This window comes from Erythrolamprus reginae, chromosome 5 (assembly GCF_031021105.1).
Source record: "Erythrolamprus reginae isolate rEryReg1 chromosome 5, rEryReg1.hap1, whole genome shotgun sequence".
NCBI classification, from domain to species: domain Eukaryota; kingdom Metazoa; phylum Chordata; class Lepidosauria; order Squamata; family Dipsadidae; genus Erythrolamprus; species Erythrolamprus reginae.
In genome coordinates, this window is record NC_091954.1 from 83,285,335 (window position 1) to 83,308,592 (window position 23,258).

Here is a 23,258-nt window from a genome sequence, read left to right on the forward strand (position 1 = left end):
AAAACCATAGCCCTTGTCTTTCATTATAATTACCAGCATTTTATTGGGCTTTTAAAGAAAACAAAGAATAAAGGTGTTTGGTTTAAGAGTAGGTGTTTAATTGTCCCTTGTACTGTGTCCCTTCCTGAGTTGAACTTCAAAGCAGATTATTACTGTAGTAGTTCCAAAAAGCTGGTAAATAGCTAAGGAGAATAGAACATAGCAAACCTATTATTTTTCTTTTAATTGTCCTTTTCCCTTATACACTACAATCATAAAAAGAACTAGCAGAATGTAATTTCATATTTCCACTCACCCAAGAAGGAGGAAAAAAGGGGGACCCTGCTTTCCTGATAACAGATAAGTATAGTATCTACATTAAACTATAGAAGCTACATTTTTATTTTAAAACTCTGCTGTTCCTTTGAATGCCAAAAATATCTTCTTTGAAAAATGCCTTATAGTTAAATTTACTTTCAGCTAGCTCAGCTGGAGCAACCCAAAGCTCTTTTCAACCCCAAACCCCTGGATCCTGAAGAGAGTTTGTATGTTTGCTCGGATGAAAAGAAAAGTTGCACTTATTATTCTGGTTCTTTGGCTTTAATCACATAGTAGCAGTTCTGAGTTCAAGAAAATTGTATCCCCAAGAGAAACTTCCAAACATCTGGGCTCGGTAGTTTCTTTTCCAATTCCTATCCAAACTTCCTTCAATTCAGTCTGCTAACTCTCTCACCAACTAATTTTATGAGCTATGCTTAGGTTGTGCTGAAGGCGATATAGTTCTAAGCTTTCTAAGCCCAGGATTTCAAGTCTGGTTATGTAAGTATGCTGTTGCAGCCGGTAGAGGAGTGGAGGGCTCTTCTTGTAAAGGTTCTAATATATTTATGCCTGTTATGCAGTGTGGGTTCCAGATAGATAAGATGTATTCAATGATTAGTCTTTTGAATGTTTTGTATGCTCGTGTTAGTAACGTGATATTACTAGAGAAGAAGCTATGTAAGATTAGGCTAACAACTCTTTTCTTGGTTATGGTTATTATTAGTGGTATGTGTAGTCTGATAGTTTATTTATTTATTTATTGTTAGAGTTGAAAGGGACCATGAATGCCATCGAGTTCAACCCCCTGCCCAAACAGGAACCCTATAGTACACCAGTCAAGTGGCAGTTCAATCTTCTCTTAAAAATGTCCAGGGTGTTGGAGTTCACAACGTCCGCTGGTAGGTTGTTCCAATGGCTGATCATCTGACCGTCAGGAAGTTCCTCCTTATCTTCATGTTATCTCCAGTTCTTTTGACTTTGAGCAAGAAGATGTTATAGAGGTCATTGGCAGTTTAACAGCCAGAGTTTTCCAGCCAAGAGTTGAGAGACTTTTGACTTTTTAAAAGTTGTTCTTGTGTAAGGTGATTCTTGCAATGGTGTAGATTGAGGCTGAAGTCTATCATGCTGTGGTTGCTGTTGGAAAAGGGTTCTTTTATTTGTAGTCCATAAATTGCACTTTTGCTGTTGTAGAATATGAGGTCAAGGCAATTGTTAAATCTAGTATTGTTCATTATTAGTTGGTCGAGTCCTAGATTGGTAACAACGTTGTATAGGGTTGTATGGATGGGTTCAGTCATTCATTCGTTTAGAGTCCAGTCAATGAGAGATAGATTGAGATCTTCAAGAAAGATAAGGGGCTATGGCTGGAGGATGCCCACATTAGCAGTGAGGTTTGCATGTAAATATTGTAGTCTGTAACAAAGTAGGAAGCGAAGTGTGGTATTTAAGAATAGTTCATAGACGATGGTTTCAGGAAGGGTGAGATCATGTGTAACTTGGATAATTTTTAGGTTTAGTGTCTTTGTAGAATCCCTCCTCTGCCTACTCTGTGGGTTTCACAGTCGGACCGAAAGACAAAGTAGTTTCATGCTGTGATGATGGATGGAGTGAGGGAGGGATGTGTTTAACCATGTTTAGCAGACAAAAATAATGTTGAAGATGTCGGTGTTTAGTAGTAGGAGGAATAACTACACTTCTTGCATTGATTTGTTTGCATTTGAGATTCGTATTGGATGGGATTGAGGAAGTAAGGAGCATGCTTACCTAGTCTTGGTTGGTGATCTGTGGGATGTTGTCTCACATCTATACGGACCAGTTTCATTCATCTCAGCAGTGTTACTGCAACTTGTAAAATATAACACACTTTACCTTTATGAAACTTTCTGAATAAATCTTGACACAAATTATATAATTTTCAAACAGGTATGTTGGGGCTCATATTCCCTAATCCTTTAATAAACACTCAGCAATGTACATAGTAATCCCCCCCCCGCCGCCCTTTTTAAAGAAAGATGTGGAAAATTCTATCTGGATTAAAGATGAGGAGGACAAAGTTATAATGCTATCATTCTTTAAACTAGAATCCCAGTTCCAGTCTGGATGGGATTGTATTTCATAATCTGAAACACAATTTTTTAAGGACTATTTGAAAAACTATCTATCTATTTTTTGTGTTTTTGTAAGCTCCTGATTGGGTCACTTGGTGTTCTGTCAGTCTATTTTTCAATTACATCCAATTTTTCCAAGGACCAGGAGTCTTGTATTTTATGGCAAAATGCAATATTGAAGCTTTATTTTCATGTTTTGGGTTTTCAGGCAGCCATCTGGCTGCCCTTTATTTAATATTGAATTCTACAAATGTACAATTAAAAAAAGTATTGCAAGAAAATAATATCAACTTAGTATTGTTTTTGAATAGTTGGGAGAAAGAAGCATTTATTTTGGATTTACAGTATACACATGAATGCAGAAAATATGTACTTAAGGTATACAAAGAATGCAAAATTGGGGTATTGCAAACATGTTAGTGCAGAGATGGCTAATGACTTATTTATGTTTATTGGCAAGAATCACCTTACATTTATTTGTTTGGTTAGTTAGTTAGTTAGTTAGTTAGTTAGTTAGTTAGTTAGTTAGTTGGTTAGTTAGTTAGTTAGTTAAATTTGTATGCTGCCCAACTCCCTAAGTACTCTGGGCGGCTGGATAGGTTTCTACATCTAAAAGAAAACTATGGAGAGCTTGACTTATCATTAAACATGGTTATTGACTAGGATAGATTATTCTTGGGAATTTATGTGCTAGCACAGAAAGAATTTCTGCCCTTGACAATGTCAAAGTATTAACCCAACATTGTAGGTTTTTCTCAGTCAAAGAGATTGTCAACTCTCAATTTCATTGCCAATAGGGCACTAAATATCCCGCAAAGAGACACATACTGAGTGTCTCATATACACACTTGAACCATCCATGCTAAAAGTTTTCAGAAATGTGCAGAAACATTGCTTAATTATGTCATTAACATTTCATAAACTGAAATCTGATTGCTATGTGCAGAATTGCTGTAGTCCTTTGTTTGTCTGATTGCTTGTTTCATTTATATACTGCTGTAAGCAACACGGTTTAAACAAGCAACAATATATGAAGAACATACCATAGTGATAAAAGCAATAACAATAAATAATGCAGAAATAGCAAATAGAGAGAAGCAATTCTCCAGTGCCTTTCAGAACAGTTCCAATTTATTTATTTCCAGAATAATTCTCAAAAGATTGCTATTGGGATGGTGTGCCACTGAGAAACATTACCTGATGGATTCTTCATTCTTTCCTTAAAAAGAAAAAAGTAAAAGTGAAGATTTTATTAGGGTGACTATTTTGGGGGCAAAGGGTCATAGTACCTCCAGGTTGGTTTGATTTGGTTTGGGTTTGAGATGTAAAGATCTGTACCACCAACATCTGCGGAGAGGAGCAGCATGCAAATCCAATAAATAATAATAATTAATAATAATAATATTGCTGTGCCCTATTTCAAGTTAGGAGTGCAGAGATGCACATATATATATATATATATATATATATATATATATATATATATATATATATGTGTGCATCTCTGCACTCCTAACTTGAAATATATATATATATATACACACAGATGTACAGCCCCTGTGAATATCTTATTGGGATGCCCCAACTAATTTAGGGGAAATTTTTTTGAACTTCCCCTGTTTACCACCCTTAGCCCTCAAATCAGATCCTTCCCCCAGGCACAACTCTGTTAGAATCAACTCAAGGAACACTGAATTTTGGAACCAAAGCACCATACATATTTCTTCAGGAAGAATTATCCCAAGACTAGCCAAACAATTCTTGATATCTTAATTAATATCATTCTCAAGCCAAAAAAAAAAAAAGGAAAAGGAAAAAGTCCTTGAGAAAATAAGAATCAGAAGGCAAGTCCATCCCAGAAGATTATGTACCTTTTTTCTCTCCCCTTTTTTACGGTATCTGTCTTTTTAAAGCTCATTTTAGAGCAATGCCCCAATTTCCCTTCTCATTAGCTTGTGACCACATTTGCCCAAATAAGAGATGCTCCCTTGTCCTTCTGTTTGCTTTCCCTCTGTTCTTCCTAATGTTGCTATTCCTATAGAGCTTAAATAACAGAATGTCACAGATCTTTTAAAATAAATTATAACAAATTTATACCTCAGTCTCCTTAGAAGAAAAAGGGGCATTTTTCTTCTCTTTTTTCTTTTGTTTAATTAAAGGTCTTCGTATATTCATTCACAAAAGGAATATGAGTCTTGTAACATGATATGAAGGAAGAGTGTTTATTTTATTCAGTGATCTTTTATATATGAAGCATGGGGGTACAATCAACTAACCTTTATGCCACTGATTATATTGCATTTTCTGTGTAGGGCATAAAATGACATTGGGCAGCAGGTGAGAAAATGCCAGGTGCTACCACAGTGCATTTCAAATCTTTCTATCTTCATCATGGTATAAAGCATTTAACATAATGCTTAAATGGCAAGCTGAGGGGGGAAAAGAAAGGAAGGACCTTTTCAAAGAATGGAGAGGTGCAGATTTGGATAAACCTGAAGGTCATTTCATACAACTTTTCTTAGAAGGAGGCATGTGGCATCTAAAGAAAGCTTACTTATTAAGCCATGCTGTTTTAAGCATAGTATAAAAAACTCCATGAACTGGAAATGTGTTCAGACAGCAGTCAGGTTTTCTTTCTTTCTTTCTTTCTTTCTTTCTTTCTTTCTTTCTTTCTTTCTTTCTTCCTTCCTTCCTTCCTTCCTTCTTTTCTCATTCTTTAAAACATTCATCCATCTCATGTCAAATTCTGCATTAAGTTTGCTCTAATTTCCATTTCATTAAATCCAAACCTGTGGGACTTGAATGCATACTAATTGCCCACTTATCTGGTTAGTTTGGGCATAAGGCTTGGCTGAGTCCAGTAGTTGAATATCACCATACTTTAGACTCACATAAGAAAGTCACCTCTCTTTTTCATGTATTTTTCATAGGAGAAAAGATGATGTTCTACATGTCTATGGAGCTTCTCGGTTACCCAAATCATGGCTGTTTCAAAGGTGCTTTTTCAAAAGGCAACTGGACTATGTTTTTTTTCCTTGAGAAAGAAGATGTTTTGCTTCTTATCCATCAGTTATAACTCTCATTAAAATAGCTTCTTGGATGAGAAGTGAAACATCTTCCTCAAGGAAAAAGACATAGTCTAGTAACTCATGGTTACAAAAGACCAATGCCTGCTACAAAATCTTGATTCTGAATTAGCCTTTCCATTTACTTTCAAATTGATGCTGATTTTGCACAAATTAATCACATGTGTCCAATGTAAAAACAATGGCATGCCCTATTAATCTCCAGTTCTGCCATAAAGCTGACCATGACTGAACAATCCCTTTGGTTAACTGTCTGTGGATATAGTGAAATCTATTTAGATACTAATTTAGCCAATCAACATAGGTTATGAGTGGAAAAGATTTGATTTTTTAAAAAAAATAACATGTACAGTGGTACCTCTAGATACGAGCTGCTCCACATGCGAGTATTCCAAGTTACGAGCCGCGACGCCAGCGAAATTACTGTTCGACACCCGAGCTCAAATTCGGGATATGAGCCGAGCTTCCGCTAGGTGGCGCAAGAATCTCCTTGCTTCCAGTTATCTTGTCGTGAAAAACAAAGTCTAAAGGCATTCGTTCGAGATGTGAGTTGATCGACTTACGAGCTCGGGTCTGGAACGAATTAAACTCATATGTCGAGGTACCACTGTATAATTATGGTAGGTCATTCTACAGATAAAATTGCAAAATAGGCTATTTAGGCACATGTTCATGATGTCCCTAGTGCTTTATTGAGCAAAAAAATGGAATAATTGAAATAAAAAGACAACAACATCATTTTTATAAGATTTTTATGTTATCCAGTTCTTAACATGAACTTTAAATCATTACGCTGGGGGGGGGAGTAGGGTGCCATGGGGTGGTGGGATTGGCATGAGCCAGACTTGTGCTTAAGTGCATGTACTCTTTCCATTGCTTGTTCAATATAGAACAGAATGCTGGATTAAATGTATGGGTGATACCATGCGATTATTCTACAGAGTCTACGGAGAGGGGCGGCATACAAATCTAATAAATAAATAAATAAATAAATAAATTCTTATGTTCATAAAGTATGAACAGACAATATGATTTTTGACTAAGCATTGCAAGTTTGCCCAATCTAAGCAATCAGCAAACTTGGTGAGTCCTTTGCGCTAGCACACAAGATAGTTTTGGAGAACTTATATAAAGAATCAATCATCCAAACAGAATAGGCATTTTCTAACAAGTATTTTTGAAAATACACAATGTTTTTATTGATTTCTGATTAATGTGTATTGTCTTTGCCTTATAGTATCAACCAAGCCAAGGCCTCACAGTGATGAATACACAAAGAAGGTTCCTCCCCCAAAGCCAAAGCGGAATCCAAACACTCAACTAAGTGCATCTTTTGATGAAACTTATATCAAAAAGCATGGCTCCATAAAGTCTGTGCTAAGTAGAGATGCTTCTTTGACTCAAGTCAGCAGTCCTGCTCTGGATGCAGAGGAAGAAGAGCCAGTTTATATTGAAATGGTTGGAAATATATTAAGAGACTTCAAAAAAGACGAGGAAGATCAAAATGAGGCAGTATATGAAGAAATGAAATATCCCATCTTTGAGGATGGAGGCCAAGATTCGAAGTGTCCATGTGAGTTTGACCATCACAGCTGTTCCTCTCAATGTGCTACTCCCACAGTGCCTGACCTTGATTTCACCAAGTCCTCAGTGCCATCCACTCCCAAAGGTGTGATTTGTGATATCCCGCCACCATTTCCAAATTTGCTTTCTCATAGACCGCCGCTCTTGGTATTCCCACCTGCACCAGTGCAATGTTCCCCAAATTCTGACGAATCTCCTTTAACACCATTGGAAGTCACAAAGCTCCCTGTATTGGAAAACGTGTGTTACATTAAACAGCAAACTGGAGCTTCTCCATCCTCACTGCCACCTCATACTCCAAGTCATCAAAAACTAGAAAAAGACCAGACAGCTTCTCATGGAACTAGTACTCCAGGACACTCCTCTTCACCTCCTCATCCTTCTACCCTATACAGAACACAGTCTCCTCATGGCTATTCCAAAAGCCACTCAGCCTCTCCCTCTCCTGTGAGTATGGGTCGGTCACTTACTCCTTTAAGTCTCAAAAGACCTCCTCCTTATGATTCTGTACATTCAGGAAGTCTCTCAAGAAGTTCTCCATCAGTGCCTCATTCTACTGCCAGAAACATATTGCAAGAAGGAGGGAAAATGATCAATGCCTCTGTCAATGCCTACGGGTCGTCATCACAGAGTACTTCACGTTCTAGAACACCAACTAGTCCTCTGGAAGAATTAACCAGCCTTTTTACCTCAGGACGAAGCTTACTGAGGAAATCTTCAAGTGGAAGAAAATCTAAAGAGCCTGCAGAAAGTAAGTAATACTTATTATTCTTTTCACATAATAGAATAGAATAGAATAGAATAGAATTTTTATTGGCCAAGTGTGATTGGACACACAAGGAATTTGTCTTGGTGCATATGCTCTCAGCGTACATAAAATAAAATATACATTTGTCAAGAACCATAAGGGAAAACACTTAATGATTGTCATAGGGGTCAAATAAGCAATGAAGAAGCAATATTAATAAGAATCTTAGGATATAAGCAACAAGTTACAGTCATACAGTCAACATGGGAGGAAATGGGTGAAAGGAATGATGAGAAAAACTAGTAGAATAGAAGTGCAGATTTAGTAGAAAGTCTGACAGTGTTGAGGGAATTATTTGTTTAGTAGAGTGATGGCGTTCGGAAAAAAAACTGTTCTTGTGTCTAGTTGTCTTGGTGTGCAGTGCTCTGTAGCGACGTTTTGAGGGTAGGAGTTGAAACAATTTGTGTCCAGGATGTGAGGGGTCAGTAAATATTTTCCCTGCCTTCTTTATAATTGTCTTTATGACATATCCAACAGTGAAACTTTCTATCTTACATACATATTGACATTTTTTTTCTAACATAACTGAATTTCTAATAATCCAAAACAGAAGTTTCATAAATTTAAAATATCATATACATATATACATACACTGCTCAAAAAAATAAATAAATAAAGGGAACACTTAAACAACACAAAATAACTCCAAGTAAATCAAACTTCTGTGAAATCAAACTGTCCACTTAGGAAGCAACACTGATTGACAATCAATTTCACATGCTGTTGTAGTCAATGAGAATATTTCATTCATTCAGATCTAGGATACCAAAATGAACATAGATTGTGATATAAATTAAAACTGATAGAAATTCAGCAATTTTTTCACTCTTAATGCAGGTATACCCTAATGAATTTCAGTAGCAATGAAATAATTTGGCTTATGTTAAAATGAAAAAAAAAGATAATGTCTTTGCCATATTATCAAATGGTAAATATTTGAAAAAAATAAACTATTTCAAGAATTTTCTCTCAATTCTCAGCACTGATATTTTATTTACAAACAACTGTAGATCAGTTTTAACTACAAAACACACAACCTATGGTACAAATTATGGCCACCATCAATGGGAATCCCATAACTACATGTCCACATGTGACATCCAGGTACAAGAAGGATCTGGAAAAGAATGAGAAACAAATAAAACAATTGGAAGACATTAAAAATGTTTCTAAACCAAGTTTGTTTTTTTAAACACACACAGAGATGCAGACCCACAGAGATGCACACAAACACAGATGCACGCACGTTTGAAAACACACACACACTTTGTCTAATACTGACAGGGATTTTGAAAGCAAAGGGTTGGTGGAAATTATTTATGCAGGTTCTTCATCAGAACCTGACTCCTGTGGATTTACACTGTCATCCAAAGCAAATCAGAGAAAGCAGCAGGACCCTCCACATTTAATCAATCATGAAGCTTAACTTATAAGCAGAGGGTTGCTTTTTTTAAAGAATTGCCAGATCTGTTTTGAAATATTAAGCAAGAACTAAGTTACCATTACTCAACTGTCATCTTTCCTTGTTGTCTTCTTGCGGTTTTAAAATGCTTAAATATAATTTTAAACTTTGACTTTAATAAAACCATGAAAAGAAACCATCGCATCTTAAGATACTTTTTAGCAAGTAAATAACTAAATAAATTTAAGGACTGGCATCCTTTAATGGTTTGGGGCTTAATTGCTTCTTTAGATTTGGAGGTCTTTGTCCTCAAAATCAGATTAGATTGGGGTGGGGGGCCAGAGTTAATTTGAAAGAAAGCAGGAATACACAAAGAACACAGCAAACATAACAATTACCTCAGTCTTTCATATTATATTGTTTCTGATTATCTTCTCCATGTCAGAGAGAGTTCTGATACAGATGGTTGGGAAAATGAATAAAGTGCAGATAGGAATTGAACACTAAGTCTTTAATAGTATTACAAAGTAAGTAGGTCTGATACACTATTCCCTGGAGATCCTATAAAACCATTTATGAATGACTGAGCCATCTTGAAGGCAATAGAGCTGAGACATATTTTTGAGAGTTTATTTTCTAATTCTGTAATTTAAAAAGCAATAAATTATGTCTTTTGGACAGAAAAAAAATATAGAACAGAAAACATGCTCACCCCAATAAACTGTTCATTTTGGTGTTCTTTGTAGAATGGCAGCCAAATTTTAGATGATTCATGATTCATCCACATCTTTCTCTTTTATACATTTCTCACTCCTGTTCTTTACACTTCTGTAAATGTAGAAAAATTGCCTCACCATTCCATATGGGATAGTTTGGTGACCTGTTATTTGAGTCCATCAAACCAAGGTTTATTACATTTCACCAACTATTGATTTATTTTTAAGTGATGTTGCAGAAATTGAAACATGTAACTTTGATATATCAATAATTTTATTTAGTTATAGATATTAATTCCATCATTTATTCTTCCTATCACAAAATCAAACCACATCAAGTTTTGGTTGATGCTGAGACTCTAGAAAGAGTAGAGAGAAGAGCAACAAAGATATTTAGGGGATTAGAAGAGCTCTAAAACATATGAAGAATAGTTTGAGCAATTGGATATGTCTAGTATAATGAAAAGATGGAAAAGTGGTGACATGATGACAGAAGTGGTGACATGGTGACAGAAGTGGAGGACAGAAGGAAAAGGGGGGACATGATCGAAACATTTAAATATGTTAAAGGGTTAAATAAGATCCAGGAGAGAAGTGTTTTTAATAGGAAAGTGAACACAAGAACAAGGAGACACAATCTGAAGTTAGTTGGGGGAAAGATCAAAAGCAATATGAGAAAATATTATTGTACTGAAAGGGTAGTAGATCCTTGAAACAAACTTCCAGCAGACGTGGTAGATAAATCCACAGTAACTGAATTTAAACATGCCTGGGATAAACATATATCCATCCTAAGATAAAATACAGAAAATAGTATAAGGGCAGACTAGATGGACCATGAGGTCTTTTTCTGCCGTCAGACTTCTATGTTTCTATGATAGCAAAGTTCCAAAGCACCAAAGGCAGAACAAGAAGAAATAGTTGGCACCTAATCAAGGAGCGAACCACCTAGAAGTAAGGAGAAATTTCCTAACAGTTTAATTAGTGGAATGACTTGCTTCCAGAAGTTGTGGGTGCTCCAACAATGGAACGTTTTAAGAAGAGATTGGACAATCGTTTGTCTGAAATTATACAGAGTTTTCTGCCTGAGCAAGGGGTTGGACTTGAAGAATTCCAAGGTCCCTTTTAACTCTGTTATTGTGTTAAGATCCACTCAACCATGAGATGGGCAGGAATGTTGGAATAGTGCTGTGGGAATTGATGATTTTATATTGAAGTGTATGCGAAGAGATAGACAAACTGAAAGAATGAGTCACTGAAAATATTTCACTGGAAAGTATTTCATTTTTGTACAGTAATTTGGCAGCTTGCAGTGCATCATGTAAAAACATCAAGCTTCATTTGTGTGTGTTTGTGTGTACTCAGATTAAAATGTACAATCATTAGTAGAAAACAACACCAGATTTGTGATTTTTGTGAAATGCAATCAAATCTGGATTTAGAACCATGAATAATAATAAAGCAATTTGTGTGTTTATGTGTGTGTGTAAAAGTGTGAGATAGAGAAAGGACCATATCACAATATTTATGATCAATTAGAATAAGGTAGTAAAGAAATATAGTATTTGTGACAGAAAATGTTACTGAAAATAGTTTTAATAGGGAAGCACAAATCCATTGCTAATAAAATGTGTTCTAATTTATATTACAGCAATATCCAATGTATTAATTTAAAATTATTATAAGCAAACTCATACAGATTTGCTTTCAAAATAAACAGATTTCATTTAAATATGAGACTTTCCTTTGTCCTATAAAAGCATCAGTCTCCATATAAGAGAGGAAAGAACTCCACTCCACTAAAACAGTAAAATATTGTATATTTTTTTCCATTAGGTGCTTACTTTTCCTGAAAAACAAGTCTAAGTTACATTTAAAATGGATTAGTGTTCATTTGTTGATTCTTTGCATCATGTAATGGCTCTCACAAGCCAGGAACCAAGATTTTCTTCATTAAATTGTTATTCCAGAAAGCAGTTCTGTTCACTGTGTAATGCCTAATAAACCACAGAGCAAGATGGAGATTTGCAAAAGCTTTATTCTGTGCAGAAAAAGGACACAGGGGAGATTATGCCCACTAGGTCTGTGCAAAGAGCACTCCCGGAATAGTTTTTGTAGGTACTTCTCCATAAGCCTACCTTAAGCCAATATCTCTTCGGTCTCCTATGACTTCTCCATTCTATTAATACTGCTTTGCTTGTATTTGTTTGTTTGTTTGTTTGTTTTAGTTATTTATTTACTTACTTACTTACTTACTTACTTACTTACTTACTTACTTACTTACTTACTTACTTACTTACTTATTTATTGGATTTGTATGCCGCCCCTCTCCGGAGACTCGGAGCGGCTAACAGCAACAATAAAACAGTGTACAATAGTAATCTAATACTAAAAACGATTAAAAACCCATTAATATAAAAACCAGACATACATACATACATACAATGCATAGAATTGTAAAGGCCTAGGGGGAAAGAGGATCTCAATTCCCCCATGCCTGATGGCAGAGGTGGGTTTTAAGTAGCTTACGAAAGGCAAGGAGGGTGGGGGCAATTCTAATCTCTGGGGAGAGTTGGTTCCAGAGGGCCGGGGCCACCACAGAGAAGGCTCTTCTCCTGGGTCCCGCCAAGCGACATTGTTTAGTTGACGGGATCCGGAGAAGATCCACTCTGTGGGACCTAACTGATCGCTGGGATTCGTGCAGCAGAAGGCGGTCCCTGAGATAATCTGGTCCGGTGCCATGAAGGGCTTTATAGGGCATAAAGTATTTCAAAAGTCTAGCAACTGATCAGCAGATTTGCTCCTTATTTTGAGTAACTTTTAGTACCCTATGCCATAATTACTACATTAGCTCCTCCCCCACTAGTTCCTCTTTCCCCAAGCCATAGCCTTAGCATAATCCATCTATACCTGTACTTGTGACCCTCAAATTCCCTATTCATGCATTCACCTTGTTCCATTACTGCATTAAGAGCAAATATGTGCTGAGGATTTTACTAGCTAAACTGTTTCCATTATTTCTTATGCACTAGCAACTGATTAGAAAATGTCTGCAAATAATAATTCCCTATAGAGACTAGGATTTTAATGGAAGTTTCCTATGGCCTTTCCTTCACAATTCTAGCCTGAATATTTTAGCTTCTGCATAACTTCTTATGTTAATTTTTGTCATTTTTATGGATAGGAGTAGTGACATATATAAATGAAATTAATCACTTTCAGTCTTCCATATATATCACTGAAAACATACTGTAAAAGATATACATTGTATCAGTGATGATGTAAATTAATGTTAATTGTATCTCAGTTCTCAACCCTCAAAGATAATAGTCATCTCAAATGTAGGAGTAAAACATGAGTGTCCCGCTCTGCCCCCCCCCCCCCAGCAAAAAATGACAACTAAAGAGCTACAAATCTACAAGTAGTTTTGTAGAGAAACATTTAGAAAAATCACAAAAAGTAATTTAAGTATTCCACTGGAATAATCATTGTAAACAGTCCCAAACAATAACAACAGTAATACCAAACTTTAAATTTTGGGCTTAGACAACTTAGAACTATGCCGCCTTCAGTCTAATACACAAAATTATCTGCTGCAATGTTCAGCTTCAACTACAATAATACATGAGCACACAAAAGATACAAACTTAAAAAAAGGTGCTCCAAACTCAATTGCAGAAAATACGACTTCAGCAACAGACTGGTCATTGCCTGGAATGCACTACATGACTCTGTGATTTTATCCCCAAATCTCCAAAACTTTAAGCTTATGCTATCTATTTTGACCTCACCCCATTCCCAAGAGGTCTGTAAGAGGCGTACATAAGCACACCAGTGTGCCTACTCTCCCTGCCCTAGTGTCCCCATTTATTCGTATCCATTTTCATTATTCATAATCATGTTTATACTTATATCGGTTATTTTACACATGCTTGACAAATAAAATAAATCAATAAACAATAAACAATAACATGTTGCGGTAATCAGCTGATGCAAAAGGATTCTGCCTATCAGCTGGCACATCGTTTGAATACACCCTGAAAAAAACCCTGTGCTAAATCAGAATGAGTTTTGATAAACGTTTAAACCACTCATCTAGCCAGTGTTAAAACTTGCGCCATCAAATTTATTTATTTGTTTGTTTGTTTGTTTGTTTGTTTGTTTGTTTTTTATTTATTTATTTATTTATTTATTTATTTATTTATTTATTTATTTATTTATTTATTTATTGTATTTGTATGCCACCCCTCTCTGTGAACTCGGGGCGGCTAACAACAGTGGTAAAAACAGCATGTGACAATCCAATACAGTGGAACCTCAAGATACGAACCTAATTGGTTCCAGGGGGAGGTTAGTAACACGAAAGGTTCGTAAGACGAAACATTGTTTCCCATAGGAAACAATGTAAAGTCAATTAATCCATGCAACCAAAAAAAAACCCCGCAAAAAACCCGCTGCCGCCCGGCTGTGACATTTTAAAACATCCGCGCGGCTTTCCAGCAGCCTCTGAACGCCAAACGCGGAAGTTTGGGTTTGGCGTTTGGCTTCGGGAGACGGCTGGGAAGCCGTGCGGCTGTTTTAAAATGTCACAGCCGGGCTGGGGGGCTTCCCAGCAACCGCCCCAGCCCGGTTGTGACCTTTTAAAACGGCCGCGCGGCTTCCCAGCCGTCTCCCGAAACCAAACGCCAAACCCAAACTTCCGCGTTTGGCGTTCAGAGGCTGCTGCAAAGCCGCGCGGCTGTTTTAAAAGGTGACAGCCGGGCTGGGGGGCTTTCCAGCAGCCTCCAAACATCAAACGCGGAAGTTTGGGTTTGGCGTTTGGCTTCGGGAGACGGCTGGGAAGCCGCGCGGCCGTTTTAAAAGGTCACAGCCGGGCTGGGGGGGGTTGCTGGGAAGCCCCCAGCCCGGCTGTGACCTTTTAAAACGGCCCGCGCGGCTTTGCAGGAGCCTCTGAATGCCAAACGTGGAAGTTTCGGTTTGGCGTTTGGCTTCGGGAGACGGCTGGGAAGCCGCGCGGCCATTTTAAAAGGTCACAGCCGGGCTGGGGGGTTGCTGGGAAGCCCCCCAGCCCGGCTGTGACCTTTTAAAACAGCCGTGCAGCTTCCCAGCCGTCTCCCGAAGCCAAACGCCAAACCCGAACTTCCGGGTTTGGCGTTCGGAGGCTGCTGGAAAGCCCCGCCGCCCGGCTGTCACCTTTAAAAACAGCCGCGCGGCTTCCCAGCAGCCTCCGAACGGTTCAGAAAAAATTTGCCTCTTCTTACAAACTTTTTTCGTGATACGAACGCCAAACCCGAACTTCCGGGTTTGGTGTTCGAAGGCTGCTGGAAAGCCGCACGGCTGTTTTAAAAGGTGACAGCTGGGCTGGGGGGCTTCCCAGCAGCCTCCGAACGCCAAACCCGGAAGTTCGGGTTTGGCGTTCGTATCACGAAAAAAGTTCGTAAGAAGAGGCAAATTTTTTCTGAACGCCGGGTTCGTATCTTGAGTTGTTCGTAAGACAAGGGGTTCGTATCTTGAGGTACCACTGTACTAAAAACAGCTAAAAACCCTTGTTATAAAACCAATCATACATACAAACATACCATGCATAAATTGTAGAAGCCTAGGAGGGAAGAATATCTCAGTTCCCCCATGCCTGACGGCAGAGGTGGGTTTTAAGGAGCTTAGGAAAGGCAAGGAGGGTGGGGGCTACTCTAATCTCTGGGGGGAGTTGGTTCCAGAGGGTCGGGCCCGCCACAGAGAAGGCTCTTCCCCTGGGTCCCACCAAACGACATTGTTTAGCTGATGGGACCTGGAGAAGGCCCACTCTGTGGGACCTAACTAGTCGCTGGGATTTGTGCGGCAGAAGGCGGTCCTGGAGATAATCTGGTCCGGTGCCATGAAGGGCTTTATAGGTCCTAACCAACACTTTGAATTTTGACCGGAAACTGATCAGCAACCAATGCAGACTGCGGAGTGTTGGTGTGACATGGGCATATTTAGGGAAGCCCATGATTGCTCTCGCAGCTGCATTCTGCACGATCTGAAGTTTCCGAACACTTTTCAAAGGTAGCCCCATGTAGAGAGTGTTACAGTAGTCGAGCCTCGAGGTGATGAGGGCATGAGTGACTGTGAGCAGTGACTCCCGATCCAGATAGGGCCGCAAATGGTGCACCAGGCGAAAAAGAAGCTCATCACATTCAGTACAGAAGCATTGAATGCAACTGGTCATCTTTAGACAGTAGCAGCTTCAGATTTGCTTTGGTAAAATGTCTCTAATTGTCCAAGTCCTTAGGTTCTCTCATATCTCTTCAGTCATGAGGACATGTTCCCTTTTAACAGTTTCTTACCATTTATTTGTTTGTTAAATTTATTTGCCATCTATCATGGCATGGGGCTACTCTAGGGTGCTTACAACAATAAAAAAGAAGAAATGAAAAGAATGTAAACAGAAGTTAGATAATTCCAACAGTGTGGTTAAAAAATGATACCCTGCCACTGGATATGGGTCCAATTCCACCTATCTTTTTAAAATGCTTTCTACTTTTCACTATTTATCTTTATGTAGTGAAGATACAGCTTCAGATAAGACTTGGGAAAAAAACACCCTAATTTTATTTCATTGGATGGGGCTGAAAATTCTGACTAGTCCGTGCTCACCCAAATAATTTTGTTATATAGCAAGGAACTGAACCAAGAGACCCCAATCTAAGTCTATGTTGTTGGCCACACTAGTGATCAGTTTGTAGAACAGCATTTTTCCTTAAATATGTCTGCATCTGGGTGCTATTGAATTGCAAATTTGATTTGCAGCTGCTATGTAGATCTTTGCCAATTTGCTAATGAATTCAAAAGTTCCTCAACATTATAATCAAACTGCATTATATATGAAAGAGCTGTTCTTATTATTCCATTACAATGGTCATTTATAATGTATTGTAGATATAAGAAAATGGCAATCCAACTTAAGTACACTTAAGTTCTTTGAGTAGTGGATGTTTGCCACTTGATGTAAATAATGGTGGACTGATAAGATAGAGTAGGTAGCAGCCACAGCTGGTTTCTTCTGTAAATAGAGAGGACATGGGATAGCACATGGCAGGGAATAGGAATTGAGATAACCTAAGAATCCATTGGAAGATTGAGTGCCACATATAAAGTATCTAGGTGGCAGGAAAACACAGTAGGAATCAGCTGGAAATTTGTTTTGCTCTCCATCCTTGGCTTCTAGAATTGAATTAATGTCTAAGAAAAAGAAAGAAACATTGAAAACAGAATCATTGAAAACAGATTGACCTTGTGCTCATTTTATGTTTGTATGTATGTTTGTATATTTATTTCTGTTTTGTTTTGTTTTTCATTATTAAAATAAAATTTTAAAATATATTAAAAATAGATAGATAGATAGATAGATAGATAGATAGATAGATAGATAGATAGATAAAATAAATGCTAATGATAATATTTGTTTAAAAGAAAATCACAAAGAAGTCAGGATAGCTGGGAAAAAAAACTTAATGATGATCTAAGAACAACTACAAATACATTACTGTGAAAGTAACGGAAAGAAAGACTTGCAAACAGGACTCATACAAAATCATTATATTGTTCCAGAATCAGCTATTTTGCCATTCTAGAAGTCATGATTTAAGAAATTGGGTATATGCCTTTTAATAAATACTTGTATGGATTCGTTCCCAATAAAATGTTGAGGAACCATTCAGTTAATAGCTGATTGAAGGGGGGGGGCTGATTTATACTTTATTAGGCTAAAACATTGGTCAAAAAGGCTGACCTGTTATGAAGCAACATTGCTTGGAAATACAGCTAGTTAAAACACTGTCCAACATACAATATAACCTCACATAAAATAGTACTTTCTGCTAAAATGAATGTTAATATATTTGGTTTTATAACGGACAGCAGGGAAGGGTGAATGAATAATACAAGCGCTGTTATCTGATACATTGTGGATTATTTAGAAAAGACTAGCTGAGAATTGCCCTCATTTAGAGATAGAATAAAGTAGAATAGAATTATTTATTGGCCAAATGTGATTGGACACACAAGAAAAATAAAAAAGAAAATATAACCTTGTCAAGAATCATGAGGTACAACACTTAATTATTGTCATAAAGTATAAGCAATCAAATCAAATTAGAAACCAGTCAATATAAATTGTAAGGATACAAGCAAGGTATCTGTGAGGTATCTGTAAATATTTTCACAGTCCTTTTTTTGACTCTACTTTGACTTTTTGACCTGCAATATACAGGTCTGCAATGGAAGGCAGATTGATAGCAATTGTTTTTTCTGCAGTTGTAATTATCCTCTGAAGTCTATGTCTTTCTTGTTGGGTTGTAGAACAGTTGCAGAACAGTTATAGAGGTGCAGATAACAGACTCAATAATTCTTCTGTAGAATTGTATCAGCAGCTCCTTGGGCAGTTTGAGTTTTCTGAGTTGGTGAAGAAAGAACATTTTTGTTGTGCTTCTTTGGTAAAGTCTTTGATGTTAGGTGTCCATTTTAGATCTTGCGATATGGTCGAACCTAGAAATTTGAAAATCTATTCTGTTGGTAGTCTAGTATTGTAAGAGGTGGTAGAATGGGCGGGTTTCTCCTGAAGTCTTCCACCATTTCTATGGTTTTGAGTGTATTCAGTTCCAGATTGTTCCGGTCGCATCACAATGTTAGTTATTCAACTTCCCGTTTGTATGCAGATTCATCATTGCCTCAAATGAGTCCAATCACTGTTGTGTCATCTGCAAATTTCAGTAGTTTAACAGATGGATCATTAGAGATACAGTCATTGGTATATAGAGAGAAGATCAGTGGAGAGAGTACACAGCCTTGGGAGGGGGGAGCTGTGCTATTTGTACAGGTATCTGATGTGTTTAGGCTTAGCTTCACCTACTGTATCCTGTTTGTTAGGAAGCTTATGGTCCACTTACAAGTGTGTTCAGGCAATGCTAGTTGGTTCAGCTTAGTTAGAAGAGTGTCTAGAATGATGGTATTGAATGCTGAACTAAAGTCTACAAAGATGATTGGAGATTCAAGATGATGTAGGATGTAGTCTAGAGCCATATTAACAGCATCATCTGTTGATCTGTTTGCTCGGTATGCAAATTGCAGGGGGTCTAACTGTGAAACAGATCTTGCACTTCCTTTTCCGTTATCACTAGGGATTGTGAACCCAATGGTATAGGGTCAGTTGTAGGAGGCTTGGCTGCTGTTGGTGTGTCTGAGATGGGGGTTGTGGAGATAGATGATTATAGTTTCCTTTCAAACATGCAGTAAAACACTTTTAGTTCATTTGCCAGTTGCTGATTTCCTTCAGCTTAGGAAGGTGGTTTGCCATAACCAGTGATATTTTAAAGGGTTTGCCACATGTCTCTGGAGAAAGGTGGCATAGAAATCTCATAAACAAACTATCGTTTGCTGGTTCATTTGTTGAGAACTGATTCTTTAGCTTTTCAGAGTAGCTTCTTTTTCCCGCTCCAATCTACCTTGTTAATATATTTCTGGCCTGATTGTACAGCATTTTATCACCTTTTCTATAGGCTTCTTCTTTAGAATGATGTAGCTGCTTAGGTTTAGGTGTGAACCAAGATTTGTTGTTGCTGTATATTCACAAGTTCCTGGTCAGTACACACAGGGGTGGGCAGCAGGCAGGATGGGATGGAACGCAGTTCCACCGGTGGAAATTGTTCTGACGGCATGTCCCAACCGCCCGTAATTACAGGGTAATTAGTCCAAAAAGACACAAACCACACGATAGAAGGAAAACCAAAAGTCTTTATCAACAGAAAAGCAAAAAACCCTCCCTTTTTAAATGTCAAAGGGATTTTCTGGTACACACAAGGCACAGGTTAAATGCAATCCAGTTTCTCACCCAGTAACTGGGAAATTGAGTCCATTTCCAAAGTCCAGAAAGTCCACACACAATCTTGAACAGGGAAACAGCAAAACCACGATCTTGATGAAACTATGAATCAGATAAACTTCCACAAGGCTAAACCAGCACGCTGTTCCTTTTATCTGTAGCACTAATTACAGCAGCCCCACCCAACCACAGGTGGCCTCATTTATCTCCTGTAATAATCCTTCAGTTGTTCTCTCCTATGCATCACTCTACGCATGCGTGGGTCTGTCATAAGTTCTTGTTCAGAATCCAGGGATGATAAGGATGATTGATCTCCTCCTGGGCTGTCTGCCAAACTCCCCCCTTCCCTGCTACTCATGCTTCCTTTATCAGAGGAGCCTTCGTCGGGAGATTCTATTGGAAGCAAAACAGGCCTGGGGCATGTGGATGTTTCCCCACCTCCACCTCCACATTCCTTGGGACAGGAGCTGGGCCAGAGCCAACCACAACAGAAATGAAAGTGTGTGCCCAGCTCGAGCTGACCATCGCCCCTTCCCATCCTCCTCCTTGGAAAGCAGCAGGGACACCAGCATCAACAGGTGTTGCAGGGGGCCCATTTCATCCCCCATCTTTTCTCAACAGCTGATCAGCAAATGCGAAGCAAATTGTCAACCCAGAGAGCGACACTGGTGAGGTTGTAAGTCGAGTATTTAACAGTTCATTTGAACAATGATGGTCATTCAAGCCACTCCCACCCGGTCACATGACCATCAAGCCACACCCACAGTGTGGCAGTAAAAATTTTGGCTGCCCATTACTGAATATACATAGGTCTTCACAGAAGCTGAAATATGATGTTACAGTATCTGTGAGTTTAGCCAGGTCTGCAGAGGTATCTTCAAAAATATTCCAATCAGTGCAGTCAAAGCAAGTCTGTAGCTTTAACTTTGCCTCCTCATTCCAAGTCTTTGCTGATTTAATTGTTGGTATTGTGGTTTTAAGTCTTTACCTATAAACAGCTACAAGTTGAATCATGCAATGCTTCAATTATATCTTGTTTGCTTACTAAAAAGCTGTTCCGCAGTTGATAACAATAACATTATATCAGTTGTTAATTTCTTGGAAAGCTTGTGCCAGATCAAACAGGTAGAGTATATTCATTTGATTAATAAGAATTTTAGATAAAGCATCCCCACAGCTCTGATGTATCTGCCTGCTGTTATTGTGCAGAGTTAAGTCAAAATTTACTAAGAGACATTTTGTCCCCCCCAGAAGTCTGATATTTTAATTTTTAATTTTAATTTTCTACTGGGGGGAAATAAGCCTGTTTTATAGAATTTTTTTTCAAAATGGTATTTTTTCCTTTTGTAGTGAATTATATTTTTCCCCCAGCAAAGAGGAATTTTCAATGCTGTTACCATTTGGCAATTTTTTAAAAAGTGGGGGAAGTAAATCTACATTAGTGTTTGCCCATAAATAAGGATTTCTAATTTTGAAAGCTGATTTAAAAGGCTTAGATTTAGTTTTATACTAAACTTTGCTTGTTAGTTCATTGGTTTGCAATTTTCATAACCTGCTCTAATATGTAAACTCTGGAATGCCTACAGTAAAATAAGAAGAAAATTGGGGTAGGGGTGTGCGCTAAAAAAACTGCATTAGAAAATAACTTTCAAGGTGTACATGTACATCTTAACAGACTTCTTTTCCCTGCTAATAGACTGCTATAAATGCAAGAGATCATATAATCCTCTAGATCAGTGATGGTGAACCTATGGCATGGGTGCCACAAGTGGCATGCGGAACCATACCTGCCCTAGGTCAGATCCAACATGCATGTGTGTGCTGGCCAGCTGATTTTTGGCTCACACAGAGGCCCCTGGAGACCATTTTGGCTTCCAGATAGCCTCCAGAAAGATGGGAGAGGGCATTATAAAGCCTTTGAGCCTGGGGAAGGCGAAACACGAGCCTACTGGGCTCACTAGAAGTTAGGAAATAGGCCATTTCTGGCCTCCAGAGGGCCTCCGGTGGGTAGGGAAAACTGCTTTTGCCCCCTCCAGGCATTGAATTATGGGTGTCAACACTCGGGCATGCGCAATAGGGCACGCCCACGCTCTTTTGGAACCTGAGGGAAAAAAGGTTTGCCATCACTGCTCTAGATACAGAGTTCCATAATGTAAGGGGTCACTACAACAGCAGCAACAAAATCTTGGGAAGGCAGTGATACCTGATGGAACCACAGTATGGACTTTCTACTTTGCATAAACTTTCACTCATTATAGCCAAGTGAAAGTATGAGGTCCTATTTCTGAGTTTTGAAAGTCAATTGAACTGCGGTCTTTATTTCATTTTATTTCATCTCCTTCTATTTCAGTTTTTTCCTCCATTGGAATTTGTAAAAAATCTGCAATACATGGATGAATTGTCAGGGATGAATTTTGAAATCTTGGTTTGTGTTTCATGAACAGCAAATACTCACAAGTAACTTTAGTTATTCTAGTTCTGGAAAAGAAGTGATAAATATGTAAAACTTCAAGGAAATACTGTAAATCCTGAATATGGATGAATGTACTCAGTTATTAATTACTTGCTACTCAATCTCAGTTAAAAATTATCCAACTTAATTTGTGAAACTAAAAACAAAAAGGCCACAAGGATGTAAATCACAAATATGGCTTTAGATGAAGTAAGAGATTTCAAACTTTGGGCAAAACAAATCTTTTCATGTTCATCAAAGAATATTAAATTAAGAAATAAATTCATCACTATATATTTAGACAATAATGTTCTCTAAATGATTTCATCTATTTTATGTCCTGCTCGAGTTTTTTTTTTAAGGTTTAGAAAAATATTGATCTTAAAACTATGTTTTTGCAGTTTTATTGCGCAATATTTTGTACAATTTTTGCACAATATTATGCGAGTATAGAATAAAGTTTGATGGACTATAGATCCAATCAGACTGCTTTTTTCTTGTAGCTTCAATAGTTTTTAAATAAACTGAGAAGAGAAGTTTGTCATGTAAATGTATTAAATGTCCCTTTGGTGACAAACTGCATGTCCGCACAATAATGATCTTATATGAACAGAATTGGTTAATACTGTTAACAATATTTGCAGTATTTTATCCAAAGAATTGAAGAGAAACTATGCCAATATTCTGAATTGGTAGCTAGTATTGTTTGGAATAGAATCATTAAATATAATCTTTCTTAACCCTGATATCACAGCTCAATATAAATGCTTCTTTATTGATTCTTGAGTATCCCAGTTTCCTATATGAGCAATGCTTCTGTATTGTATCTCATCCTTTTTACATATAATTGGTATCAGTTCTTCTTTACAATTTTATTTTGCTATGTTTGTATTATGAGCAAATCCACATGGAAGGACTGGGAGATGGGGAAAAAATGCACCCTGCT

At 37.8% G+C, this 23,258-nt stretch overlaps 1 protein-coding gene across 1 annotated transcript in view; it reads left to right on the forward strand.

Moving 5' to 3' along the window:
* NYAP2 (neuronal tyrosine-phosphorylated phosphoinositide-3-kinase adaptor 2) overlaps nt 1-23,258 on the forward strand; it is a 170,387-nt gene that overhangs the window by 107,453 nt on the left and 39,676 nt on the right. The window contains exon 3 of the mRNA XM_070754085.1: nt 6,729-7,826. Within this exon, the coding sequence (XP_070610186.1) occupies nt 6,729-7,826 (1,098 nt within the window). The remainder of the gene's footprint in view (nt 1-6,728; nt 7,827-23,258) is intronic.